Genomic DNA, 27,120 nt, shown 5'->3' with positions numbered 1-27,120 from the left:
GTTTCTTTTTAGACATTGATCAGGCTGGTCTGAACTGCTTTTTTCTTCTTTGCTTCTGTCTGTTTTTGATTGACTAAAGAGAGGACAGCTATTGGAGTTGGAGCAGATTCCATGATTGGGCAATATCTATCCCAGGAGAGAGACAGGCTGTTCGAATCTCAGGTTCTCATAGGTATTTCTGTTAATGCCAGCAATCAAAGGCCGTGAACCCTGGAATAAGACTTTCCATCTAACTCCCTGTATCACAAGTGTTAATGAGCATTGCTCCATAATTGGGAACTCCCATTTCTTCCTGAGACTCTAATCCATCTTTTTCTTCATTTCAGGTGATGATAAATGGGAAAATAAGAAGAAGGGAGACCATGACATAATTCACACGGTGGACAAGCCGTATCAACATTTGGAGTATGGAGAGAGCTTCAGCCAGAGCTCCCATTCCACTTCCCATCAAAGAAATCCCATTGGGAACAAACCTTATCAATGCTTGGAATGTGGAAAGAGCTTCAGTCGGAGGGAAAGTCTCACTTCCCATCAGAGACTTCATACAGGAGAAAAACCTTATCACTGCTTGGAATGTGGGAAGAGATTCATTCGGAAGAGAAGTCTCACCTCCCATCAAACCACTCATACAGGAGAGAAACCCTATCAGTGCTTGGAATGTGGGAAGTGCTTTAACATACACACAAACGTCCGCCGACATCAGGTAATTCACAGTGGGGAGAAACCGTATCAGTGCTTGGAATGTGGAAAGAGCTTCAATAAGAGCTCCAATCTCACTTCCCATCAAAGCATTCATACAGGGGAGAAACCCTACCAGTGCTTGGAATGCGGAAAGAGCTTCGGTCGGAACTCCCATCTCACGTCCCATCAAAGAATTCATAGACAGGAGAAACCCTATCAGTGCTTGGAATGTGGGAAGAGCTTCCCTTGGAAGGAAAGTCTCACGTACCACCAAAGAATTCATACAGGGGAGAAACCCTACCAGTGTCTGGAATGTGGGAAGACCTTTACTACAAGTGCAAACATCCGCCGACATCAAAGTATTCACCGTGGGGAGAAACCATTTCAGTGCCAAGAGTGTGGAAAGAGCTTTAGTCGGAAGGAAAGTCTCGCTTCCCATCAAAGCATCCACACAGGGCAGAAACCCTACCAGTGCTTGGAATGCGGAAAGAGCTTCAGTCGGAACTCCCACCTCACTTCCCATCAAAGCATTCATACTGGGGAGAAACCATATCAGTGCCCGGAATGTGGAAACAGGTTCAGCAGGAGAGCCAATCTCGCTACCCATCAAAAAATCCACAGCAGGGAGAATAATAGAATTGTAGAATTGCAGAGTTCGAAGGGACCCTGTGAGTCATCTAGTCCAGCCCCCTGCAATGCAGGAATCTCAGCTAAAGCATCCATGACAGAGGACCAGACAACCTCTGCTTAAGAACCTCCAAGGAAGGAGAGCCCACCACCTCTGTCAAAGAGCACTTGCCTAGTGCAGAATTTCAGTCCATGCGTTGAGTGGTGCTCTGAGCTCCAAGCACAGGAGCAGGTGGGTGGTAGCAGGTCAACGCTTTACTGAACAGGGGCAACCTGGCTTAAGGCAGGTGGTAGCTGACCAGTGAGGCACTGAAATCTATCCCACCAACAAAGGCAACCTGTAGCCAATCAGGTCAAGCTTTTAACCCGTAACTGCTGCCTTCAGTATTGTTTTTGCCACAGGGAAGAGGAGGAGGCCTCTTGTGAGCAGAGCTGAAACATCAGCCTGACATCGTTCGCTCCATTTCCTTTACTAGTATTTCTTCGCCGTCTGCTTGAGGGCTTTGCAGAGCCAGAGCACACGCTTGGCATCTCACAAAGAGCCAAGCAGGACACACATGGGCTCCTTGGTGTGTGTGTGTGTGTGTGTGTGTGTGTGCTTCATCCTGGCCTGCTTAAGAGCTGTGGAAGCACCCTAGAATCATAGAATCGTAGAGCTGGAAGGGACCCCAAGGGTCATCTAGTCCAACCCCCTGCAATGCAGAAATATCAGCTAAAGTCTCCATGCAGGATGGCAACCCAACCTCTGCTTAAAAACCTCCAAGGAAGACCATTTGCCCGATAACAAATGTTGGAAATGTAAAGAAACTGAAGGTACATTCTTTCACCTTTGGTGGACGTGCCCAAGGATTAAGGCTTTCTGGGAGATGATATATAATGAATTGAAAAAGGTATTTAAATATACCTTCTTGAAGAAACCAGAGGCCTTTCTCCTGGGCATTGTCAGCCAATTGGTGCCAAAGAAGGACAGAACTTTTTTATGTACGCTACAGCAGCAGCAAGAATACTTATTGCAAAGTATTGGAAGACACAAGATCTACCCACCCTGGAAGAATGGCAGATGAAGGTGATTGACTACATGGAACTGGCGGAAATGACTGGCAGAATCCAAGACCAGGGAGAAGAGGTGGTGGAAGAAGATTGGAAAAAAATTAAAGACTACTTGCAGAAATACTGAAAAAGTAATGAATGTTAAAGAGATGTTGGATTGAAAACAATGCGGTATTGGTAAAAAGATTAACAAGAGTATGTAAATATGGATTGATAATGGTGGAAAATATATATTTATAATAGGTTAAGATGTTGAGCAAGGACAAATGACAGAGGGTAAGAACTTGCTGAATTAAATATCTGAACTGGAATACAAAAAGGGAGGTGTGAGGAGGTCAGGAAACTAGTAAATGAAGTATAAGATATGAAAATATTGATTTCTTTCTTTTTTTTCTTCTTTTTAACTTTTTTCTATTTTGCATTTTTCACGTGTTTTGTTTTTGTATATTTGTAGCTCTTTTCTTTTATTAGGGTTATTCTTTGTTTTTATTTTTTATGTTTAAACTATGAAACTCTTTATTGTTTGTGAAATTTTAATAAATATTATTTTAAAAAAAACACCACACCTCCAAGGAAGAAGAATCCACCACCTTCCGAGGGAGACTGTTCCTCTGCCAGAAAGTCCCCCCCCCCCGACAGTTTAGCCTTGCCGGCTGAGTTGGGCTCAGGTTTGCAAAGCCAGCCCCCCACCCCTGTGCTCTGCAAGGATCCTTCGACAATGCACAGGGTAGTGATATAAAAGCAAAATGCAAAGTCACACAAAATATATATCACCAAGGGCTACTGCTCCACAATAAGGAATTCCCAACTTCACTCTTAAATATGTGAGTCCTGCCAGCATCTCCCAAAGAAGAGTAACAAGTAGAAGGCCTTTTTCTGTTCTTCCCTGCATATGGGGACAGGGATATTCTACAGATTTTTCATACAAGTGATGGAGGCTGGGATTAGTTCTACAAACCTTTTGAGATGAAAATCGTAACTCTGTCATTTTTCTACCTTTATAGAGCTGCCCGTTTCTCTAAGTTATGGATGCGTTGTATTCTTTGTAGAGGTTACATACTGTATTTTTCGCTCTATAACACGCACCTGACCATGACACACACATCGTTTTTAGAGGAGGAAAACAAGGGGGGGGGAATTCTGAATGAAACAATGGATGTATCATTTTTGTGCCTCATGCTGTGGCCACAAACATGTGATCTGATGGTGAGTTTGGGTGACCCAATGCAAAAATCCTGAGAATTCCTGTGGATCCATGCTTTGTAACCACGTTTTTGTACCATTGCAGCCCCAGGCAACAGTGGGTGCGTGATTTTTTTGGTGCAGGCTGTAGCCATGGACATGTAATGTGATCTGATGGTGAGTTTGGGGTGACCCAATGCAAAGATCCTGATGATCCATGTGGATCCATGCTTTGTAACCACGTTTTAAGTGGGGAGGGAAGGAAAAACACAGAAGGGACAAGAAGCACGAGAGCGGTGTGCAGAGAAGCGGCTGGCTAAGAATGCAGGAGAGGGGTTTAACGGGAGGGAGGAAAGGAAGGCAAAAGTTTTCCCACACACACACACCCAAGCCAGCCCCCCCTCTCTCTCCCCCACCTGCATGTCTTCCGGCTGCCTGCGTGTCCCTAAAATGCTTCCCTGGATGCAGCAGCACCGGAGCGCGGAGAGGAATTAGAAGGAAGGACGCGATCCTTTCCTTTCCCCTCTGCTTGCCTGGAGGGGAGGGGATTTGCCTGCTCTTTGTTCCGTTTGAGCAAACAGCAGCCGAAACAGAAGAGGGTGGGCAGTAAGACCCTGAGGCAGAATGCAGCAAAGCAACAGCTTCCTCTCTCACGGAGCTCCCTCCTCCGCGATTGGATTTTTGCCGGATTTTTGCCCCTGCGCTCAGGAGGGTCGGCTCCAGGGACCACACATTCACTCAATAACACGCACAGACATTTCCCCTTACTTTTTAGGAGAAAAATATCTGCGTGTTATAGAGAGAAAAGTATGGTATATGGGATATATTCTCATCATAATTCAACTGTTCCATATGGAAATAGGTGTTGGCTATAGTCTTGTTTTTATCGTATCAGCTCAATGATTAAGCCCCTTTGTGGGAAGAATCGCTGATTGTACCATAAAAGTGTCTGGGGGTTGACTCGCAAGTTGCAATTGCTTCTATCAAATACACGAGTGATTGCAAAGAAAAGACAACGTCTGAGATTTCTCTGTTTGCTTGTTTAGACTCCTTGTTGTGGAGCAGTTGCCCTTGGTGATATATTCCTGTACGACTTTGCATTTTGCAAGATTCCTAGCAGGTGCTCCAGAAAGTGGCACCAGGATCAGGGCCGTTGCTGTTGCCCAGCCCTGCTCTGGGGAGGAGGAAGCAAGGCAGCGTCTTCCCAGCTGAGTCGGCTTCTTTTCCCGCAGAACATCCGGTCCTGGGTGAAGGACAAGTCTGAGGTGGAGGTGGTCAACCTGGTCCTGAAGCTCCAGGAGAAGCTGGTAAGCGGGATGCTCCCAAGTGAGTTGCGCCCGATGGGTGGAAGGTGCTCGGATCGGGGCTCTCTCCTCGAGGGAGCAGAGCGGAGCCTGGCTGGCTGGCTGGCCCCTCCAGACTTTGGCCAGGCCTGTTTCAGCCTTGGGAATCCCCTAAGGAAATCTCAGAGGACGAGAGTCAGGTCTAAACTCCTACAAATCCCTCCACTGAACTTTTGCATGTGGGCAATGACTGGGATCCGGAAAGAGGAGGAGGAGACTTTCTTGGGTCATTGGGCGATGTGTTGGTCCCCGTCTGTGGGGACAGGCAGGCAGGTGAGCATCCCTGCTGCGAAAGGGAGAGAGGAGCAGCTTCTCTCAAGGTGGGCACTTGGTACGTCAGAAAGAAATGGCGATACAGACGTTGGAAAGGATGTGCTGCCCAGTTCACGGGGCGGCTTCAACCAGTCAGTCACTTTTAATGACCTGATTCTGCCTCTCCCAGTGGACTGGGAGCCAGAGACTGGATCAGGCCACAGGGGCCCCATCTTGGCCAGCATCCTGAAGCTCCAGCAGCAGCTGGTAAGCAGGGTGCTCCCAAGTGAGTTGGGCCTGATAGGTGGAAGGTGCTCGGATCGGGACTCTCTTCTCGAAAGGCAAGCAGCCGCAGGTCTGTGCCCTGCTAGGATCTCACCCTTGAGAACCAAAAGGGTGCTGCAGCCTCTACTGGGGGGCTGAGCAGAGCCTTGTTCTGCTTTAGAAGGAAGGAGGCCTTTGAAGGAGAAAGGCAGTTCTGTCTGCCCCACTTGCCGTCTCTCTTTGCCCCCCGCAGACAAGGGCTGCTAGCCGGGACTTATCCTCCCTCAACTTGCCCCTTGCTGTCTGAAGTCAGGCTTTCTCCGTGGGGCCCACCCAGAGATGGTAGGAGGGGTGAGAGCAGCATCAGGCTGGCACTCTGCCAATGGTGCATCTGTCCTTTTCCCTGCATTTTATCTAAAGAGCATCCAGAAATGTACAAACTGAACCCATTGAGAAGGGATGAGCAGTTTTACAGCATGCTATGACTTAAAAGAAAACTATATGAAAATGATGTGTAGATGGTATTTGACGCCTAGTAGGTTAGCTAAAATGTACAAGACTGAATCAAATACATGCTGGAATGTAAAGAGAAGGAAGGAACCTTTTCCATATCATACCTACAGGACCGCTTCTCCTGGTATGTCCAATGGAGGACATTATGGTCTTCAAATCTTGGAGGTCCCAGGCCACAAGGAGGTTAGGCTGGCCTCAACCAGAGCCAGGGCTTTTTCGGCCATGGCCCCGATCTGGTGGAATGCTCTGTCACAAGAGACTAGGGCCCTGTGGGACTTGACATCTTTCTGCAGGGCCTGCAAGACGGAGCTGTTCCACCAGGCCTTTGGCCAAAGCACAGTCTGACCCCCTCTCTCCTTCTGTAATCCTCATAGGACTCTAGCCCAATGGTTGCCATTAATTTGATTTTGAATTGATTTTGGAATGAATTGATTTTCAAATGTATTTCAATTAATTGATTGTGATTTTATGTAAACTGTGTTATTTTTACTGTTGTTAGCCGCTGTGAGCCTGGCTTCAGCTGGAGAGGGCGAGATATAAATAAATTATTATTATTATTATTATTATTATTATTATTATTATTATTATTATTATTATTATTATTATGTGGTGGCCATGTAAGATAGTAAAAAACAGAAAAAACTCTTTCGGTATGCTCCTACGGCTGCCCGAATGGTGTATGCCCAGAAACGGCAAGAAGAAAGAGTTCCAATGAAGGATAACTGGCAGCTAAAATGGATGGAGTAGCAGAAATGGCGAAACTTACCGGAAGAATAAGTGCTAAAGATGAGAGTTTTCTTAGAACAGAATGGGGGAAATGTGTTGAATACATGAAGATGCAACGTAAACAATTAAAAACATTACCAGGAATGATGTAATAAACATGAGCAGTAATAATTAAAAAGAATTATAAAGGGAAAATTTGTAAATAGGTCTGAACTGGATATGCAGCATGAATAAGATACAAAATAACTAACCACAGAGAAGGGGGGGGAGTAAAAGAAAATGCAGATTGATTTGGGATGAATTTATTTGTTGTTGTTAAAATAATTGTAAAAATGGAAAATTATAGAGGGGGGGACGGGGGAGTAAAATATGCCCTGGGGTCAGTCAAAGCCATTTTCCAGAGTGTGGCCTCTGTTGCACTATACTGGCAGCTACTAGAAGCCCCAGATGAAAGCCGAGGGCAGACTGGGGACCAAACTGCCCCAGAAGGAGCACGGTGTGTCCCCCACCAGAGGTACTGCCCCCAACCCCCAACTAGCTCTCATAAATCCTGTTTTATGAATGGGAAAACCGTAGATATTAAAATAAAATAGTTTATTCATGAATAGAACTCAAGCCAAAGGTCACAGAATCATAGACAGAGTGAACCAAAGTGGTTGTGAGCAACAGAGTCTGAGCACGTCATGGCTGCAGCCACAATCCCCGAGTCCTGACCATGGGCAATACAATGGGCTGACAACGGAAGGAAGGATCCTTATCTGCCCAGGAAGAAATCGCTGAGCAAGAGACCAGGTGAATGGATTGGGGCGAAGGTTATTTGTGACGCCAAAGGGGTGTGCTCACGTTTGTCCAAAGATGAGCAGAGGAGAGGAGACTTGCCAGGCTCAGATATCTTGGAGACAAGGCAAGGACTCACGTTTCTGTAAAACGTCACCTCTTCCTGTGATGCCTTGCAACATTTGGACGGTGCTTTTTGGGAGTGGATCTCTGGGCCAAAGGCAAACTTTTCAAAGGAGTCGCACCCTTTGCTGGGGCTGCTGCTTCTTCTGCCTTTCAGAAGTAGGAACCTCGCTGTGACAACAATCAAGATTGGGCCTCCTAGTCGCCTTGCTTTTCATGTATCTGGTTGCCTTTTCGTGCTTTGCTCTGACCGCCAAGTGGACCCCAGGGGATCGTGAGACCCCAGAGCAAAGGGGGGGGGCGACAACAATCTCCTGAAGCCCCTGTAGCAAGCAGAGCGCACGGCTCCTACGTGTCTCTGGTGTGATCCTGCTGGCTTGCTGGGCTAATCAAGTCCTGAGCAAAATTCCCTTACAAAAAACCCCAGAGGTGGGGGGGGGCTTGTAATGCAGAGCTGAGCTGCTCCCTGCCTGAGTTTTGCAGCGCTCTGTTCTGGGGAGGCCCCGCCTGCCCCTCTCTCTTCAGCCCTCCCGGCATATGGCCAGGGAGTCCTCGAAAAAGGCTTTCTGGCCCAGGTGGCCCAGGAGGGGCATCTGCTCCCCGGTCACCTCCCGGCGGAAGTTCTGCCGCAGCCACCCGTAGACCAGGCTGTGCAAGAAGCCTTGCAGGGAGACGGTCAGGGCCTGCAGAAAGGGAAAAGAAGGGGCGTTACGCTTACGGGCAGGCGCAAAATCCAGCAGCTTCAGCATCTCGGGGGGAGACGGGTGTGCTCTGGCAGAGCAAAGGGAGGCTGGGGAGGGGGGAAACTTCACGGGGGCCCGGAGATCCAGGGAGTTGAGACCCCACTTGCAATCCTGCAATCGCTTAAAGTATCCAAGGCCGCCTCTGGTGGATTGCTCTGCTGGCATTTCTGTGGCTGACCACCGCATGGCTTTGTTTGGTTAGATCAGTGGTTTTCAACCAGTGTGCTGTGGCACCCTGGGGTGCCTTGAATGATGGGCAGGGGTCCCTCAGGCAACCCTGGCCTCTGTCCTTCTGTCCTTCCCTCCCTCCTCAGATGCCCTCTCACATCTCTGCCTGCCAAAGGCTTGCACAGCTCTTTGTTGCAGCAGCCCTGGTGTAATAAGAATTTTAAGGTCTTAGATATATATTAAATGTTCATAAATGTACCAAGCAAACACGTACATAAATGTATAAACCACATGTCTGGAGCAGCACAGGAAGACAGTCCTGAAACCATTTTGACTCCCAAGCTGACCAAATGTTTCTCTGCAAGGAGGGAGGAGGTGGAAAAAACACCTTCCTTGTTACAGGAATTTAGTAATCACCATTTCAAAGGAATGGCCAGACTACCAGGAAAGGCAGTCAGATAAGGCATTATCAGAAAACCTGGCAGACAGGAAAAACAACAACATTCACATTTCCGTAGACGTCTTTTCTGTGATGTAGGTATGATGTTTGTGGGGGGTGGTCTGGGGTTACACCCCTTCTGTGATGTATGTATGATGAATGCAGGGGTGGTCTGGAGCTCCAGGGCAGGGAATTTAAAATGTCTATATAAGGGCTGGCACGCCTTGGTTGGGGGTCCTCCTCAGGGGAGCACCCTGTTGCAACAGATCAATCAAGATCAGGCTTACTAGCTGCTTTGCTTCTCAATATTCTCTGGTTGCCTCTGTTATTTTCTCCAACCGATGGAGAACCCACTTAAGGACTCTTGGATACCCCATAAGGGAAGAAGGGCAGATTTTGTTTACAACACTGACTATAAGCTCCGCAGGCAAATGGCGCCTCTAGGGCTGGCCAGGGATTGCATCCCACGCCCCTGTGGGGCAGTGTGAGGAGGCACCTCTCTCTGGGGCAGGAGGGGACAGCTCAGAGACCAGGGGCGGCAGCTGCGGCTGCCCAGGGGACTCCCAAGGAGAGTGGAGAGGAGAGGAGGCTGAGGGAACACGCCACAAGGGAGGGTGTTTGGAAAAGGAATGGGGCTGCTGGCTCTGCAGGAAAGGGGTGACATAAGTGGGAGCCCCTCCCTTCGCCAGCACTGAAGTCCAGGACCTGATGCAAGACCAGTGCATTTGCTTCAGCCCCTCCAAGGACCCCCCCCCCCGGCACTCACCACAGCCAAGTAGAGAGGGAAGAGGATGGCCGGCTGGAGACTGGAGAAGGAGAGCAGGCACAGGAAGAAAGCTGAGGGGGAAGGAGAGAAGAAGGGGCCACGTCACTTTTCCTAGCCAAGGTCACCAGGCTGGCAGGGGGCACCCTGGCCCCAGGTTGAAGTGATGGACATGAGGCAGGAGTTGATAATGCAGGTGAGCTGTGCACAGGTGAGCTGCAAGCAAGCTGCCGGCCAGCTCTGTGGAGGCTCCTTTTATTGACACAATATGCAAACCCAGGCAGATACATTTGGGGCTGTGACCTTTACACATCTTCCTGCCCCGAGATCGTGGGGTGGTACAAAGTTATTTTGGCACCTGTTTCCACCGCGTCATCTTCCCCTTGCACAGTGTATGACAAAGGAGACAAAAGGTCTCCAAGACAAAGCTTACAGACAGGGCACCGCAGACTGCTGAGACGGCAAAAGGTTAGACAGAGGGAACGGTGTTCAGACAGCGATGGCTTGTCTGTGGGGGAGTGTGCCCTGCACCCCAAGGTCACACGTGCAGGCAGGCTGACGGTTTGGGATCGCGGCCACCTTTTCTCCCTCGGTGACCAAGCGGGTGCTCATTGGGCGAAAGATGGAGCTGGCCTCTGGCAGGGCAGAGTTCCTATAAGCCTTCCCTCTCTCCCTCCACCCCGAGAAGGCCTTTGTCTGCCACTAGGGAACACGTTCTTTCTTCCATCCGCTTAGGGTGGCTCCTGTCGCCCATGACCCCTCCCTCACCAAGGAACCCAGAACTACTCCTTGCCAGTGGAACGGACTCTCTGGGAAGGTGTCAGACCCTCCTGACTTGGTGGCTCACCCATCTGGGACTCTCCAGCTGTGATTCCTGCAGGGCGGGCGGTTGGGCTAGATGACCCTTTGGGGTCCCTACAAGCCTGCAATTCTATAAATGCACAAACACGGGGCATCTGGGGAGGAGGGGGGAGGGAGGAAGCTCCTCCCATTTACACCTTTTCCAGGTATTTCCGCAGTTCGAAATGTTGGGTTCAGCCAACATGCGGCAACTTAGCAAACCTCCAGGATCCCCTCTGCCTGGGTGCTGATCCCTCTGCCCATCTTGGCAGACACACCCCATAATAGCCCTGATTTAAAATTGAACTGGGCGGTCTTTGTCTCTGCGCTGGGGGAAAACCACCTGCCACCTGATGGATCAGAAGAAGAAGAGGAGTTTGGATTTGATATCCCGCTTTATCACTACCCTAAGGAGCCTCAATGGTTGGACAGTGTTCTTGAAGAGACCACCATGAGTCTGACCAAACTGTGGGAGGCAGTGGAAGACAGGAGTGCCTGGTGTGCTCTGGTCCAGGGGGTCACAAAGAGGCGGACACGACTGAACAACTAAACAACAACAAAGGAGCCTCAAAGTGGCTAACATTCTCCTTTCCCTTCCTCCCCCACAACAAACACTCTGTGAGGTGAGTGGGGCTGAGAGACTTCAAAGAAGTGTGACTGGCCCAAGGTCACCCAGCAGCTGCATGTGGAGGAGCGGAGAAGCGAACCTGGTTCACCAGATTACGAGTCCACCGCTCTGAACCACAATACCACGCTGGCTCCCAGAGACTCTCCCCGCCCCCAGCAGCCCAAAGAAAGCTCTCAGGGTCTGTATCTGATTTGGGGATCCACCCCAAGGGTGGGGAGTAGTTGTTAGACAATGTGTCTTGATAGTTCTCGACTCATTCAATAAACATCAGAAACCTGGAGGTAAGTGATGAGGCTTAACTTGGGGGTCTCCACGCTTGCCAAACAAGAAGAGAGCCTGCCTCTTTCCCCTCGAAGATGCCTTGAGGCTGGATTTCCATGTCTTCAGACCCAAGTATTGCAACGTGGAAGGCAAGTGGCCCCAAAGCAGTCTCTCAGCGGTGCTACCTCTCAGGGGAGGCAGAAGCTAGAGGAGGAGACAAGGCTCCTAGGTCTCTCACCTGGCATCCAGCAGACCAGGAAGACCAGCTGGAAGAAGCAGGCGATGCGGGTTCTGATGGCACAGCCGTCACTCTCCGGAGCCGGCAGGGTCAAGGTGGGGCCACCTCTCTGCCTGCGGCGACACCAGCACTTCACCCTGCAGTAGAGGACCTGGCCAGGGGCAGCAGGAGGCAGCCATTAGGGGCAAGGAAAGGGGCAGAACTCAGACCACCCACCCTTCTCTGGGCTCTTTCCCCATTGGCATGCCCATTCACCTGGCCAAGAAGAGCAGGTCATTTGGTCAGCCAGTGAATGGGCCTCAGACCAGGCTCCATTTTTACCCGAGTAAAATACTTTTGACGTATTTGCTGCCTGCATTGAAATGTAAGTAAAGTTAAAAGGCGGTGATTTGTTAGATCTAGAAGGGTTTAATAAGCATTATGGTTGGCATGCATATTTAGCTTATGAAAAAGGGAAAGTACACAGGGGATTTATGAATCATGTCCTAAGGAAATCATTATATAAAACATGGACAAAATATAAGAATCTCCTAGAACCGAAAACACCACGGTGGGCATCACTTCTAGAAGCAATTAAAATAAAAAATAAAAATATGGAGTTAGAATGGGCCACATATAAAGATCTGATTAAGGAGAAACACATTAAATTGGTAATTAAAGATTAGGAAGATGAGGAAATTAAACAACACCTTACAGGTTGGATCCAATACTATCAATTGCATGAAGTGTTCAGGACAGATAAGAAAAAAGGTTTCTAAAACGAACCTTCATTATTAGAAAAACAAAACTAAGGTAATATAAAAAATGTATGATACATTATTGGAGTGGGAGGTCAAAGATGAACAGGCCAAGGAGGTAATGATCAAGTGGGTTTTAGATACTGGGAAAACCATTCTTGGGAAGAACTATGGAGAAAGAACTGGAAATTTACAGCCTGTGAAGTATTGAGGGGAAACCTAATCAAGATGTTTAACAGATGGTACTTAATACCTACCAAAATAGCTAAAATGTATAAGACAAAAACAAATCTGTGCTGGAGGTGTGGTAAAACAGAGGGGACACTTATACATGTTTGGTGGACCTGTGGAAAAATCAAAAGCTTCTAGAACACAGTGTATGACAAGCTTAAAAAAATGTTTAAGTATAATTTTATGAAAAATATAGAAGATTTTCTACTAGGGATAACGGACACAGGTATAGCAAGAGAAGATCAGAAAATATTTCTCTATGCCACAGGAGCGGCAAGGATCCTAATTGCTAAAAACTGGGAAAAAGAAACTGTGCCAACAAAAAAGGAATGGCAAGACAAACTGTTAGAGTATATTGAACTGGCTAGATTAACAGAGGCAATTAGTAGAGCTCACACTAGACAAGAGTTTCAAAAAGCATGGGGAAAATGCAAAGAATACTTCACAAAACAGTGCCCTAAAATACCTGGACTTGTTTTGATTAATGTCTGCAGGAGAGTTTTGTGGATATTTAAGTTATAATTAGAAAAATCTAAATAATTATTCATAAAGGAAACAGTTTATAAGAAGTAAATACGGAGGCCAGATACAGGATAAAGGAAGTCTCTTATTTGGTTGTTTGCTTATTGTATGTTATGTTCACGTTTAATGAGGGTGGATTTGTGTATTGCGGGAGTGGGGGGGTTGTGTTATGTTGTAAATAAAATTCCGATTAAAAATTATTATTTTTTAAAAAAATATGAAATGTAAGTAAACCATTTTTGTTTTTACCAAAATGTGCAGCTTATTCCTAGCAAAAGGGACAAAGAAGGGAAAGGTCAGCAGACCACAAATGGGGGGGGGGGGCTATTGGGTTGTTGTTTTTATCTTCATTGTGTATTTTGTGATTTTATACCTTGATTTTATTCTGTGAACTGCCCTGAGACCCCTGGGTATAGGGTGGTATATAAATTCAATAAAAAATAAAAAATAAAAATTGTTATGTACTGAGTTGACTAGGATCCAAAATCAAACAGTCTGATTGGTCCTAGAACAATAGGATCCAGAATGCAGCAGTCTGATTGGTCCTAGGACAACAGGATCCAGAATGCAGCAGTCTGATTGGTCCGCAGGAGTCACCCAATCCAGCTCCAGGTGGAAGTGAAACCACAACCTGATTGGCCTACAGGAGAATCCCGGAATTAGCCAATCACGTGGGGCCCATTGTGTAAATAATGTATATAAAGCAGACATTCTGGGAGAACTTCCATTCCTCCTCACCACTATGAGCTGAATAAAGAGCATGAAATCCACTCTCAGCTCTGAGTATGTTTCAAAAATAAATAAACAGGCCCTGGTGGATGCCCACACTTACACGGACAGACGGACGGACGGACACACTTACTGTGCAGCAGGCGACAACCAGAGAGACGAAGATGAGAAAGAAGATCTTGACTTCTTTGCCAGAGTCGTTTCTGCCTGTGTACTGGGGGGGAGGGGGGAAGCGCCTCAGTAAGGGGGCCAACACTGGCGGGTGGGGTCCAAGGGTACCCCCCCCCCATGGAAACAGGCCCCGTGGCCCTTCTGCAAGTGTTCTGGAAAGAGCCTCTGAAGCCCATGGGGGCACTTTGCCCACCCCCATTGGGGCTCAGCTGCCCAGGCAGACAGGAGGGTCTCCTGAGAATCCCACTACCCTCTGTTTTGGGGGGCAGCGAGTTCCTGCTCTCCTGTGACAGGAGAGATGCTGCCAGGAGGAATACTGGAAATGGAAGGGGAACAAACCTCCCCAAGTTCAACCAGAGATTCAGGGGAGCTTGGGGTTAGTTTGGATGATCCTTGGGACCCCATGAGACTAGCCCCATGCCAATATCTGGGCACTATCACCACCGGAGAAGGAAGTGAAGGAGGCAGCATTTGGGGCAGCCGTCTGGTCCTCCAGGGGAGCTGGGGGGGGGCAGTTGGTTTCACAGCACCACAACCCTGCTGTTGCTGGGGGCCCCTTGACCCAGAACTAAGGGACCTTGTGCCCCTAAAGGATGGGGGTGGGGTCCAAGAAAGGGCATCCCAGACCAAGAGGGAGAGGAAGCAGCTGATGGAGGAAGCACTTGGGGGGGGGCAGTACCTTGTAGCAGGTGTCATGCGAGTGGCGGATGAGGATCAGGCAGCTGGAAGGAATGAGAGGGTTTGGCTAGCTGGACGCAAGAGACCTCCCTCCTCTGCAAAATCCCACCCCATCCCAAGGGAGAGGAAGGGGGCAGGTTCTACCTGGAGCAGTAGAGGCCGTGGGACCCTCGCGAGCCGTTGCCAGCCTGTAATGCCAACGGGGGGAAGGCCCAGGGCGCCACATCTCTCAGGGACGAGCCTCGAATCACCAGCAGGACTACGAAGACCAGGAACGGGAGCAGCCTTTATTGCGAGAAGACACAGGGTGGGGGGTTGTGGAAGGCGACGGCTCAGAGGCAGTGGGGCTGAGAGGTGGCCTCCAGGGGCCAAGAGGGCCCCCTCCCAAAGGGAAAGGGTGGCAGGACAGTCCCCGCCAGTCAGTTGCACCTACCAGGCCAAGAGACGGGGCAGATTTATTTGGAGTCTCTCGTTGAACCTGCCGCTCTCCTCCTTGGAGGGAAACAGAGAAGGCAGCTGAGAGGAAGGCAGCCTCCTTAGCAAAGGCAAACACCCGCCGGGAATCACCCAAGTCCTCCTTTCTCCTGCTTGTGTCTCCCCCAGGTGCCCCCAGCCTCTTGAGCCTCCCCCAACTGGGCAGGGGCCTCTGCCAGAGCCTTTCCCAGCCAGAGCATCTTGGGCCCCCATGGGCGGAGTCCTGGGAAGCCCCCCTCTATGGAGCCAGGCCCCAGAACAGGGGTCAGCAAACTTACTGCGCCTTGGGCCGGTGTCTCCAGCGCCGATTGCGCAGTGGGCCAGAGGGCGGGGGAGCCTGTGCCCATACGCGTGCCCACATGCTATTTCCAGCGCACTTCCGGGTTGGAGGAGCACCAGATATAGCTTGTGCGCATGTGCACGGACCTCCTCCGACCCGGATGTGCACCAGAAATAACGCTTGCGCATGCGCACAAGCTATTTCCGGTGCACCTCCGACCCGCAAGTGGGCAGCCACACAGTGCAGTGCCAGTAAGAGCGGGCAACGGCAGCGGGCAGCGGGGGTCACCGTGGACCGGATAAACGAGTCCCTCGGGCCTTAGTTTGGGGACCCCTGCCCTAGAAGGAACAGGCCAGGTCCTTGCAGACGCCCCCTCTCCAAGGCTGGCCAGCAGCCCTCTGGCGCAGCCTTGCCCAGGCTGGTGCCCCCCCTCCAGGCATGTTGGACTACAACTCCCATCAGTGCCGGCCAGCAGGGTGCCTGGGGCTCAAAAAACCTGGAGGACCCCAGCGGGAATGCAGGAACTCCCATTGCCAATGGGTAGAAGAAGCCTCACGTTTGGTGAGGAGACCCTCCGCCCTCTTGGCTTTGATTGAGGCATTGCGAGGGGCTGGACTAGATGACTCTTGGGGTCCCTCCTAAGCTCTCAGAGGCCAGGCAGGGGCCCTGCGCCCTTCCTACCTGCAGCAGGGCAGAGGAAGGGGCCTCCCTCCAGCCCCCCAGAGCTCGCTTCACTTCGTAGGCATAGACGACGACCATCAGCAGAGAAACGGCGTAGAACATCTGGGGAAGAGGAAGGCAGGGCAAGGGCAGGTGAGTGCCAAGAGGGGCCTGGCAGGGGACAGAGGGGGCCAGCCTGGCTCTGGCACAAGGCACGGGGCGCCCTGACCTGGGCAGAGCTGGTGGGCTGGTTCCAGAGCCAGGAGGCTGCCCCATCCGTCTGTCTGCAGGAACTGGCAGGACTCACTTGGGTCAAGCTCTCAGCAAGGGAGACCCCAGGAAGGAGTGGCAGAGCCTTGCAAGCCGAAGGTCCTGGGTTCAAATCCCCCTTAGCCTCTCCAGGTGGGGCTTGGAGAGACTCCTCCGCCTGAAAACCTGGAGAGCCCTGGCTGCCAGTCAGGGCAGGTAATTCTGAGTTGGCTCAGAGCAAGGCAGCTGACTGCATTCCATGCCACCCACTGGTGCGAGAGGCAGCTGCCACACGCCCCTGGCAGCTCTGCCACGGAAGCCAGGCAGAGCGACGGCTGCCTTACCAGGCCCAGCATCAGCAGGTAGGGACAGGCTTGGTAGGCCGAGACGAAGAGCCGCGGTGGAAGGAGCTGGATGGCAGCTGCGGAGAGGAGGGCTGAGGCACCCAGGAGATCCGCCAGGGAGAGGAGGAAGAGCGGGCAGAGCTGGGGGGAGAGCAAGGGGTCAGGGCCAGCTCCAGACCAGCAACCGGCAGGACCCCTCTGCCCCCCTGCACCCAGAGCCCACCCTCTGGACCAGGGGTCAGCAAACTTTTTCACCAGGGGGCCGGTCCACTGTCCCTTAGACCTTGTTGGGGGCCGGACTATATTGGGGGGGGGGATGAACAAATTCCTATGCCCCACAAATAACCCAGAGATGCATTTAAAATAAAAGGACACATTCATGTAAAAACACCCCGATTCCCTGACCGTCCATGGGCCAGATTTAGAAGGCGACTGGGCTGGATCCGGCCCCCGGGCCTTATTTGCCTACCCATGCAGATTGAAGGGGACTCAAAGGTCAGGCAGGCCCCCCCCCCCCGGCTTCTCTTGTCCCGTTCCCAGAGCTCAGCCTGCTGCACAATCTAGACATCTGGGGAAAAGCTTGACAACTTTTCTGTCTGGATTTTCACGTTTTGAAATACAGCAACCCTAACCCTACAAAGTCTCCCTCTCCCCCCACTTTAAGTTGGGCTGGATGGGGAGCTCGGGGGGGGGGGCTCCCAGATTGCTCTGAGCCCATCCTCTTGCCGGCTGCTCTCTTTGGCGGCAGCACTCAGGTGAGGATTTTGAAGAGCGCTTGTCAAATGCAAGCGACTCTCCCGTGCACCCAGTGGGCTCCTGCAGAACAATGCCCTGGGTGGCGGAGTATGGGGGGGGGGCTGTGTCGGAAACCCTGGCAGACCTGATCCTGGCAGCATCGCCTTCGGAGGAGGGAGGCAGCCACAATGGAACCGCTGCCCAGCAGGCTGCAAGACAAAGACGGCCCGGAGTCAGCTGGGGTCTCGCTTGGGACAGGGGAACCCCCACCCCACCCAGCTCCCCCTCCATCGCCTGCCCATGGGCAGAGGAGGCAGCCCCCAAGAACTGGGCAAGTCTTTTGTGTGGCCTGTCACGTCCTGGGGAGGGAGGCCGGCTGCTCCCTCTTTCCTCCAAATTTGGAGAGGAGCTCTGCCCTCAACTGCTGGTGTCAGATGCATAGCTGTCAACTTTTCCCTTTTCTTGCAAGGAATCCTATTCGGAATAAGGGAATGTCCCTTAAAAAAAGGAAAACGTTGACAGCTATGGACTCAGATGTGCCTGACACCCTTGGGTGCCTCCAGAGAAGGCGGGTGAGGGGGGGTGCCAAGGCAAGCAGACTCTGCAGGCGCCCCTCCCCCCATGGCGGGCAGACGAGTAGCCAGGACCCACCCAGGCAAAGGGCACAGCCTGTGGGTGCCCTTGCTCACCCCCTACCATCAAAGGCCCCCTGAAAGCTGCCTGGAGTCCCACAGAGTATGGGGCTGGAGATCCCACCAGGAGGAGGGCAACAGGGGGTCAGGCTGCTCCCCTTGTGCTTGGAGGGCAGAGAAGAGGACTGGCTGGAGGGAAGGAGGGAGGGAAAGGTGGTCTTTGGCCACTCACCTGAGAGCCAGGGCAACCAGGTAGACCCACGCCAAGGCCAAGACCTAGAGGTTGCAGGCAAGAGGTCTAGGTTAGGAGGTGCCTGACTCCAGTCAAGGTGTGACTAGACTGCTGAGAGTCCCCCCCCCACCTTTCCAGTCTGCTGTTCCCCGTAATTCACCAGATGTCCATGATGAGGACCCCAAGGTGGGGTGGGGGTCCCACCAGGATGGGGGGCCAAGGAGGTCCCTGCAGAGAAGCAGCTGAGGCCACCTCAGCCCCACAGCAGCCGGTCTCTTGCCTCTGCATGTTTCCACAAACCAAGAGATGCCAAGCCAGAGGAAGACACAAATGGGGAGGGGTGGTCTGCCTCCCCCACCCCACTGCTGCCCCCTCTTGCCCTTGGAAACTGCTTAGGTCAGGCAAAGAACAGAAATTCAGGAAGTCCCTGAGGCTAGCAGATTTCATTTTTCCCAGCAGGGAGACACCAGAGTGGCTAAACCAGGTATGCCCCCCCATCCCCACTGGACACCTCTGGGCCCACCTGCTAGAGGACCCACCTTGCCCCCAGGCTATGGGGCTGCCTTTCCCAGCCGGCGCCAGGCAGGCTAAGGCACGTCAGGCAGATTCCTCCCAAGCCAAGGGTGGGCGGAGAAGCAGGAGAGTTGCCAGGGGTGGGTGGGGGTTGAAAAGGGGGGTACCTCTTTGTCTGGAAGGGCAGCTCCACTCCTGCCTCGCTCGGCCATGGTGGGGCCTCGGCTGGAGGGGCCACAGAGCGCCGCCAGCCCTCCCTGCGGGCTCCGCTGCCCAGGGAAATTCCCCACCAGCCGCTCAGCTGACTTTGTTTGCACAAGGTGTTTTCCTTGGGCTCAGGAGCAGGAAGAAGCAGCCGCCAGGTATGAGCTGCGCCACTTCATGCCCAAGCAGAGGAGAGGGAGGAGTCGGAGGAGGCTGGCAATTTTCCTGCACTCCAAAAGCAGCAGCAGCAGAGTTAAGGCTGCGCCGGCCGCCCCTCTTCCTGCCAGGGCAGAGCTGCAGTGCCCCCTGGGGCCACCAAAGACCCCCCCCCCACTGTCACCTTCCTGTGGGGAGAAAGAGCAGCAGGCAGCTCCCCCCCGGCTAGCAGCAGCCCTGCCTCGGTTTCCCCTTGAGAGCAATCAGGCACAGAATGCTTCAGATCAAACCTGAAGCAGGGGAGGGTTTCAGGAAGGGCAAAGGTCACCCAGAGATTGAAAGCCTTGCTTGGCACGTCTTGCCAAGCCCCCCAACCGCCTCCCTGCCCTCCTGGGCTGCTACCCCTTCAGGTCTTCCGGGGAGGAGGCCCTGTGCAACAAATTGCCTGCCTACCCACAGAATAAAGACTTTTCTGCGTGCCAGAAGCAGGCTTGCCAGCCTGCCAAGGAAGAGGGGTCCTGCTTAGCCCCCCACCCAGACACCCCTGCTCGCTGTCTCCAAGTGGGGAGCAGGCCAGCAATCCCTGGGCTCCCCCCTCTTCTCCTTTCCTGCTGCAGGCCTGTGGGCACCCCACAACCTTCCCAGGTCCCTGCGCAGAGGAACACCTTGTGGCATCACAGCAGGCCGGCCAATGGCCAGGGTGGTCCTCAGTTTCCCCAAAGGAATGCAGGACGTCAGCCAGGGGCCTAAAGAGGGGCGAAGGACGAGGGTCTCCTGGGCTCCAGCCCAAGCACACAGTTCCCACGAGGCCCCATAGAAAGAGGCCCCTTTAGCCATGCGAATGTGTGTATGCAGGCAGCTCTTGCTTCAGGTATGAGGAGCCTCTGAGGCAGCCGCTACTTGGCAGGAGGGAGGCCTTGCCTTTCTGGAAGCCAGATGACGCTGCTGAGCTTCTGGACACCTGGCAGCAGGGAGTTCCACAGGTGCCCTGAGCGCTGCAGAAAAACCTCGGCCTGCAGTCAGGGAGAGGCATCGTGCAGGATGAGCAGAGGCCCATGAAGGCACTTTGCCCCTCGCAGCAGCTGGGAGGTCACAGGGGACTGCAAAATCACAAGAGTCGGAAAGGACCCCAGGGCTCATGTAGTCCAGCCCCTGCGGTGCAGGAAACACAGCTGCTTTGCAAAAAAAAGTGCCTCAGGGACCAAGTGCATTTCAAAACCACCCTCAAGTGGCTGATGTGTGTTTCCTTCACCTCCCTTGCGAATCCAAGATCTGGCAATCTTTCCTTTCCATTTCTCCCCTGCTTGACAAAGCCAGGCCACCAGCATCGGGCGGCAGAGCGCAGCCCCCCACCCTGGACCCACAGAGCAGCAAGCCTGGCTATGGGGTGGCACCCGCAATGGGGCCTTCCCAATCCCAGGGCTGGGCGTTCAGCCAGAGTACGGCCACTGGAGCTTGTCCCCCGCAAGATGCTCACAGATGCATAGAACTTTAGAAAGGGACCCGTGCGGTCATCCAGCCCAACCCCCTGCAGTGCAGGAATGGCAGCTTCCACTGCCTAAACCCTGGAGAGTTCAGTGTGAGATTCAGACCCCGGGACATCGCCCAACTCTCTGCCCCTCTGGCCCAGGACTTCAGGCAGGGAGCTCTTCCCAGCCCGACACACGCACCCCAGCCCTCTCCAGCTAGGGATGCCGAGCGCCAGGCAAATCCGCAGGGTGCTCTGCCCCCCACCCTCCTGCAAAGGGGGCCAGCCTGGTCAGCAGAGCTACATGCCCCCCCCCCATGATGTGGAGTGGCTGGCCCCCTCTCCCTGAGTTCACCCAGCTCCCAAGTCGAAGAAGCCCTTTCACCCTGGAGAGGGGCCCTCTTCCTCTGCCCCCCCCGCCCCAGCTCCACCCCTGGGTGCCCCACGTGCCGCATCCTGCTCCAAAAGACCAAGAGCCATTTGCCCACAGCACAGTCTCTGGTTGCTGGTCCTTTTTATTTGCAGATCACAAACCAAGTGGAAGCTTGAGAGGCAGGAAGAAGAAAACCCCAAATGTAGCCTGCACGAATTCCCCCATTTGGCAAAAGAAGACACCCCCCCCCAAGAAAACCCCACTTGATTCAAAATTCCCCTGTCTCCCAGATCGTGGTCCCTTTCAAGAAATGGCCCTAGGGCGGATCCTGGCAGCAGAAAGGCGCTCAAAGCCCACAGCTGCAGGAAGAGGAACTGCCAGACCCGCAACCTCCTTGGCACAGGGGCAACCTCTGGGCAGAGCAGCCGGCCCCACGGCAGCCCAGGGGGCTCACCTCTTCCCCGAAGGCCACCAGCTGCCTGCGCCCCCCGCCTGGCTGAGCACGGCCTGCTTCTCCTCGGGGCTGAAGTGCAAGATAGTCAAGATGGCCGTCAGCGTCTGCTGCCGCCCCAGCAAGTCCGTCAGCGTCAGGAAGCGGTAGAAAATGTTCTTGAGGTACTCCAGGTTGGCACCCTCCCTGCCCTGGTCCCGGGCGCTCTTCTGCAGGCGGCCCTGCAGGCCCGAGACCTCCTCCCGGTGGCGCTCGGCCTCCTCCAGGAGCCTCTCCTGCAGCTGCCGCACGGCCGCCTCCAGGCTGCGCTTCTGCTTCTTCAGGGCCGAGGCCTCCACCTCCTTCCTGGCCAGCTGCTCCGTGTACAGCAGGAAGGCCGGCTCCTTGGGCGCCGCCAGGTGCAGCGCCTGCGTCAGGGTCTCCAGGGAGACGTCGCCCTCGTCCCCCTTCGGGTCCCCGCTCTGGGGCCCTCCCGCTTGGGCCGGGCCCTGCTTGGGCCCCTGGAGCCCGTAGTAGGGCAGCACCAGGGCCCTCAGCTGCTCCAGCTCCTGGTCCTTCTCGGCCAGGACGGCCAGCGCCCGGTCGCGCTGCTTGTGCATCTCCTCCTCCAGGCGCAGGACCTTCTCCTGGAAGCCCAGCTGGCTCCTCTCCAGCTCCTGCCTGTGCTGCTGCTGCAGGCGGGCCGCCTCCTGGCGCCAGGCCTCCGCCTCCTGGCGACGCTGCCGGGCGCCCTCCTCGCAGGAGAGCCGCAGGGAGACGTGCTTCTCCTTCAGTTCGGCCAGCTGCTCCTGCGCCGCCTCCAGCTCCTTGGCCAAGCTCCCGTCCTTGGCCGACTTGTTCTTGAGGACAACCTGGGCTCTCTGCTTGTACCTCTCAAACTCCTCCTTCAGCTGCTTCAGCTCCTGCTGGTAGTAGGCCGCGGTGGCCTTCTCGCCGTCCCCCGTCTCCGTGCCGCCCTTGGGGGGCTCCAGCCTGCAGAAGGCTTCAATCTCCTGGGCGGAGGCCGGGCTGTGCTTGGTGGCTTCCTGCAGCATCTCCTTCAGCTTCTCCATGCGGTCCTTCAGGACGTTGACGTCCAGGCTGCTCTCCTCGAAGGCCGCGAGGTCCAGCGGGGAGCGGCCGGAGGCAGCCATGGCCAGGGTCTTGTTCTCCAGGTCCAGCTGGGCGATGCGGTCCTTCAGCTTCTGGATGGCCAGCTGGTCCTTCTGCTTGGCTTTCTCGTAGGTGCCCAGGAGCTCAGAGACCTCCGAGATCTGGGCCTCCAAGCTGGCCACCCGCTGCTCCTCCAGCTGGATCCGTTCCTCCGCTTGAGCCGTCTGTGTGGGGAGGAGAAACAGAAGGACATGAGAGGAGGCTCCTGGATGAGGCCAGAGGGAACCCACCCAGCCGGGTTTTACTTTAAAACCTGCCACGTCTCCAAACCTTTTGATTTCTTCTCACGCTTTCGGAACACTCTCCAAAGGTTGCTCCAATGTCAACACCACACCATCAGCAAACACCCTTAGTTTATAGACTCTGCGTCTCACTTCAATATCTTTAAGTTCCTTATTTCTCCTTATAGTCTGAAGCGCTATTTCTAACGTCATAATAAACAACAATGGAGATAAGGGACAACCTTGTCTTGTTTTTCTATTTGGCATTTGTCCGAAAAAAATATTTTTTATTAAACTATCTGTGGATTGATTAGTATAAAAAGGTAAAGGGACCCCTGACCATTAGGTCCAGTCGTGGCCGACTCTGGGGTTGCGGCGCTCACCTTGCTGTATAGGCCAAGAGAGCTGGCGTACAGTTTTTCCGGGTCATGTGGCCAGCATGACTAAGCCGCTTCTGGCACAACCAGAGCAGCGCACGGAAACGCCGTTTACCTTCCCACCAGAGCGGTACCTATTTATCTACTTGCACTTTGACGTGCTTTGGAACTGCTATGTTGGCAGGAGCAGGGACCGAGCAACGGGAGCTCACCCCGTTGCGAGGATTTGAACCGCTGACCTTCTGATCAGCAAGCCCTAGGCTCTGTGGTTTAACCCACAGCGCCACCCGCGTCCCACAATTACCTGTTTCCATTTTCTCAACTACCTTAATCAGGAATGACCACGAAACACTATCAAAGGCTTTCTCTGCCTGCGCGAGAGGATCTCCAGCCTGGCCAGGAGGTGGGGAAGAAGCATCGCTTGGCTCTGCCAGGGAGTCATGCCACCAGCCTGGGCCAACCTGCTGCCCTCACAGAGGATGGCAGCTGCTGCCCAAAATATCTGGAGGCCACCAGGCTGGCCAAGGCTGCTCTTCCCCCCCAAAAGCTCCAGGCTGGCATGACGTCCACAGGCCTCGGCAAACACCTCCATGGAGGGGGCAAGTAAGAGTGACCCCCCCCCACCCTGTGGTGAGCTGGAGAAGTCAAGGGACCATGTAGGTAAAGGACGGAGCCTGTTTGGGGCTGCGCGCAGCAGGGAATCACAGACTTGCAGAGCTGGAAGGGACTCCCTGAGTCATCTACCGTATTTTTCGCTCCATAAGACACACTTTTTTCCTTCTAAAAAGAAAGGGGAAATGCCTGTGCGTCTTATGGAGCGAATGCACTGAGTCGGAGCCATGGCTCCTGTCAGTCAAGCAAAGCGAGAGCCGCTTACAGGGCTTCTGTCCCGCTTTGCGCGGCTCTATCTTGGCTTGTTGTACAGCCAGGAGGAGCTGTGGCTCCCATCTGTCACTCTCTGAAAGCAAGCAAAGTGAGAGCCGCTTACATGCTCTATGAGACTCTCGCTTTGCTTGCTTTACACTGAGCTGGGAGGAGGCAGGCGATTCAAAGCCAGCAGGCGCTTTTAAAAGCAGTGCATAGCCAGCAACAGCTGCAGCAGCCTCAGCTAGCAAAGGTCTGCACGCTCCCTAAATGGAGCAATGAGGCTGCAGAGGGACGGCAGGGAACAGGAGGGGTTGGATTGGGAAGGATAAAATTTAAGCAACCAGCAGCAAAAACAAAACCAACCTTGAGCTCTGAGCCACAAGTGCAGTGAAAACCAGGAGGTAAAACAGGAAGGCTGCTGGGGATGGGAGGGCAGGGGATGATGGAGAGGGGAAAATTACGCAAATCCCCCAACATCTCAGCAGATCCGCTGGCGCCTTGAGAGTGCACACTAAACAAACATACAGCTCCTGTCCCTCTCTCTCAGTCTCACTCTAATATACCAGTACTTTATTAAATAGTTTTGTACGACATTTGATTCAGAATATTTTTTCCCTGTTTTCCTCCTCTGAAAACTAGGTGCGTCTTATGGTCGGGTGCTTCTTATGGAGGGAAAAATATGGTAGTCCGAACCCCTGCAGTGCAGGAATCACAGTGGCCCCCCAAGGAAGGCAAACCCACCCCCTTGGGAGAGAGGGCCCCTTCCACTCCCCGCCCTGTGCTCACCTTCCGCATCTCCTGCAGCAGCTGCGCCTGGAAGTGGCTCCTCAGCCTGGCCGCCTCGGCCTGCAGCTCCTGCACCTGCGGGTCCGGCCGGGCGCTCTCCTCCCGCAGGGCCCTCAGCTCCCGCCTCAGCTCCTCCACCTCGCGGCCCAGCTGCTGGGCCTGGTGCTCGGCCCCCTCCGCCCGGTCTGCCACGCCCGCCTTCCCGGCCAGGGCCTCGCGGGCCTCCTCCAGCCCCAGCTCCGCCTCCTGGCGCAGGGCGCGCTCGCTCTGGAGCAGGCGCTGCAGCTCCCGCAGCATGACGGCGTGGTCGCCCTGCTCCTGCGCCCGGTCGTGCTGCTGCGCGATGAGGCGGGCCTTGACCTCGGCCAGCTGCTCCTGCGCCTCTTTGACCTCGGCCTCCAGCCGGCTCCTCTCCTCCTCGGCTCTGCGGCTGGCGCTCTCCATTTCCTGCTTGGCCTTCTTCTTGTCGGCCTGGTAGGAAGCCTCCATCCGAGACTTCTCCTGCGTGACGGTGGCCAGGGCGCTGGTCAGCGTGGCCAGCTGAGTCTTCAGCTGCAGGACTCTCCTGTCCGACTCACCGGCGCCCCCCACAATCAGCTCCCCGCTGCCAGAGCTCACGCCGCTGCTTTCGGAGCTGCTGGTCTCCTCCAGCTTCGAGGGAGAGGCTGCGGTCACCACTGCCACCGTCCCTTCTTCCATGCCCACCAGGTCCCCCCTCACGCTGGCCAGACTGGCAGCTGTCCCATGACTGTCCTCGCTGTGGACCGAGCTCTGGTCCTCACTCAGGTCAGGGCTCGAGGAGCCGGCCACTCCCAGGGGCTGGGCCACCCCGCTGCCCAGGGCGGCGTCCACCTCGTGGGAGACAGACAGGACCTTCAAGCTGGCCTCCAGCGCCTCCTTCTCCTTGAGAAGACTCTTGTATGCCCGCACCACATCCTTCAGGCGCCCCTGGTACTGCAGCAGCTGCTTCTTCTGCACCTCGATGGTCTCCTGCAGGTCCTTCTTGCTGGGGCCGCCCCCAAAGTTCATGCCAAACTTCTCCATGGTGCCGGGGGGCTGGGCTGGCTCTGGGAGCTGCAAGGGAACATCAGGGCGTGAGAAGAGCCATGCAGTTGGGTCAGGCCAACCACCCATCCAGGATCCTGTCCCCACAGAGGCCCACCAGATGCCCCGAGGGGAGGCTAGCAGGCAGGGTTCATAACAAGAGCAAAAGAGCCTCCCTGCACCAAGTCAGACCTTCAGTACCCTTTGGAACTCCCTGCCTATTGAGGTCAAGCAGACAAGGCTGCCCAAAGGTGCTTAGAAAGTTGACGTGAATTTTAATCTGTTTCAGTATTTTAACTTTTTATACCACAGAGATGTATAAAAAGTGGGTGGCGCTGCGGGTTAAACCACAGAGCCTGGGACTTGCTGATCAGAAGGTCGGCGGTTCGAATCCCTGCAACAGGGTGAGCTCCCGTTGCTCAGTCCCTGCTCCTGCCAACCTAGCAGTTCAAAAGCACGTCAAAGTGCAAGTAGATAAATAGGTACCGCTCTGGCGGGAAGGTAAATGGCGTTTCCATGCACTGCTCTGGTTCGCCAGAAGCGGCTTCGTCCTGCTGGTCACATGACCCGGAAGCTGTACGCCGGCTCTCTCGGCCAATAAAGTGAGATGAGCGCCGGAGGTCCGTTCTTAACCTGAAACTGTTCTTAACCTGAAGGACCACTTTAGCTAATGGGGCCTCCCGCTGCTGCCTGCCAGAGCACGATTTCTGTTCTCATCCTGAAGCAAAGTTCTTAACCCGAGGTGCTATTTCTGGGTTAGCGGAGTCTGCAACCTGAAGCGTCTGTAACCCGAGGTACCACTGTATTCGACATAAAAAACGGGGACCGTTTGTTGTGGGCAAAGGACAGCTGGAGATAGCAAGGGTCTCATCCAGCCTCGATCCGGCCCTGCTCCTATTGCCAGCCCCCCCCCCTTTGCAGGGTCAGGTGCCAATGGGGATGGGGGTCGGGGCGGGTGGGGGGCGCTTGGGAAAGGACCCTGTTGGCTGTCCCAGGTGTGGCGGGGGGCCAGGAGAGGGGGGCGGCCTGCCAGGAGGTGGGGGGTCTCCCTCTCCCCCCCCCCAGCCTCTCCCGCACGGGCTGGCAGCAGCAGGAGGCGCCACTGCGGGCCGGCCGGGGGGTGCGTCCGAGGGGGCGGGGCCGGGGAGGGGGCGGGGCTCACCTCTCTTCCCGCCGCGCGGCCCCGGCCCGAAGCCCCTCGCCCAGCAGCTGGCGC

General features: G+C 54.1%; 3 protein-coding genes and 1 long non-coding RNA gene across 11 annotated transcripts in view; 2 read left to right on the top strand and 2 right to left on the bottom strand.

Annotated features, from left to right (window-relative positions):
- LOC308595592 (uncharacterized protein) overlaps positions 1-2,065 on the top strand; it is a 10,035-nt gene extending 7,970 nt beyond the window's left edge. For all 5 annotated transcript variants that reach the window (XM_081210014.1, XM_081210016.1, XM_081210015.1 and 2 more), the window contains one exon: positions 327-2,065. In XM_081210014.1, coding sequence (XP_081066140.1) covers positions 327-1,432 — 1,106 coding nt within the window. In that variant the 3' untranslated portion in view covers positions 1,433-2,065. The remainder of the gene's footprint in view (positions 1-326) is intronic.
- LOC308595743 (uncharacterized protein) overlaps positions 1-19,158 on the bottom strand; it is a 19,658-nt gene extending 500 nt beyond the window's left edge. The window contains exons 1-12 of one of the 4 annotated variants that reach the window (XM_081210420.1): positions 18,973-19,158; positions 18,293-18,336; positions 17,574-17,637; positions 16,694-16,834; positions 16,122-16,223; positions 15,120-15,178; positions 14,831-14,971; positions 14,688-14,730; positions 13,971-14,051; positions 11,619-11,769; positions 9,655-9,725; positions 7,218-8,221 (exon numbers count right to left, since the gene is read on the bottom strand). In XM_081210420.1, the coding sequence (XP_081066546.1) occupies positions 8,060-8,221; positions 9,655-9,725; positions 11,619-11,769; positions 13,971-14,051; positions 14,688-14,730; positions 14,831-14,971; positions 15,120-15,178; positions 16,122-16,223; positions 16,694-16,834; positions 17,574-17,637; positions 18,293-18,336; positions 18,973-19,017 (1,104 nt within the window). In that variant the 5' untranslated portion in view covers positions 19,018-19,158 and the 3' untranslated portion in view covers positions 7,218-8,059. Of the gene's footprint in view, positions 1-7,217; positions 8,222-9,654; positions 9,726-11,618; positions 11,770-11,873; positions 11,971-13,970; positions 14,052-14,687; positions 14,731-14,830; positions 14,972-15,119; positions 15,179-16,121; positions 16,224-16,693; positions 16,835-17,573; positions 17,638-18,292; positions 18,337-18,972 lie in introns of those variants that run through there. The other 3 variants (XR_014012109.1, XM_081210422.1, XM_081210421.1) reach the window with 3 other exon arrangements.
- LOC308595943 lies at positions 19,046-21,254 on the top strand. Its single transcript, XR_014012242.1, has 2 exons — positions 19,046-19,167; positions 21,159-21,254. It is a non-coding gene; the product is annotated as an uncharacterized lncRNA (long non-coding RNA).
- GCC1 (GRIP and coiled-coil domain containing 1) lies at positions 21,131-27,120 on the bottom strand. Its single transcript, XM_081209956.1, has 3 exons — positions 27,067-27,120; positions 24,861-25,934; positions 21,131-22,773 (listed from the first exon to the last, which is right to left on the bottom strand). The coding sequence occupies exons 2-3, from the start codon at positions 25,902-25,904 to the stop codon at positions 21,457-21,459; spliced, it is 2,361 nt and encodes a 786-aa protein (XP_081066082.1). The 5' UTR covers positions 25,905-25,934; positions 27,067-27,120; the 3' UTR covers positions 21,131-21,456.

Source organism: Podarcis bocagei (genome assembly GCF_964188305.1).
Source record: "Podarcis bocagei genome assembly, chromosome: 10".
Classification (NCBI taxonomy): domain Eukaryota; kingdom Metazoa; phylum Chordata; class Lepidosauria; order Squamata; family Lacertidae; genus Podarcis; species Podarcis bocagei.
This window is presented reverse-complemented; position numbering and strand designations above follow the sequence as displayed.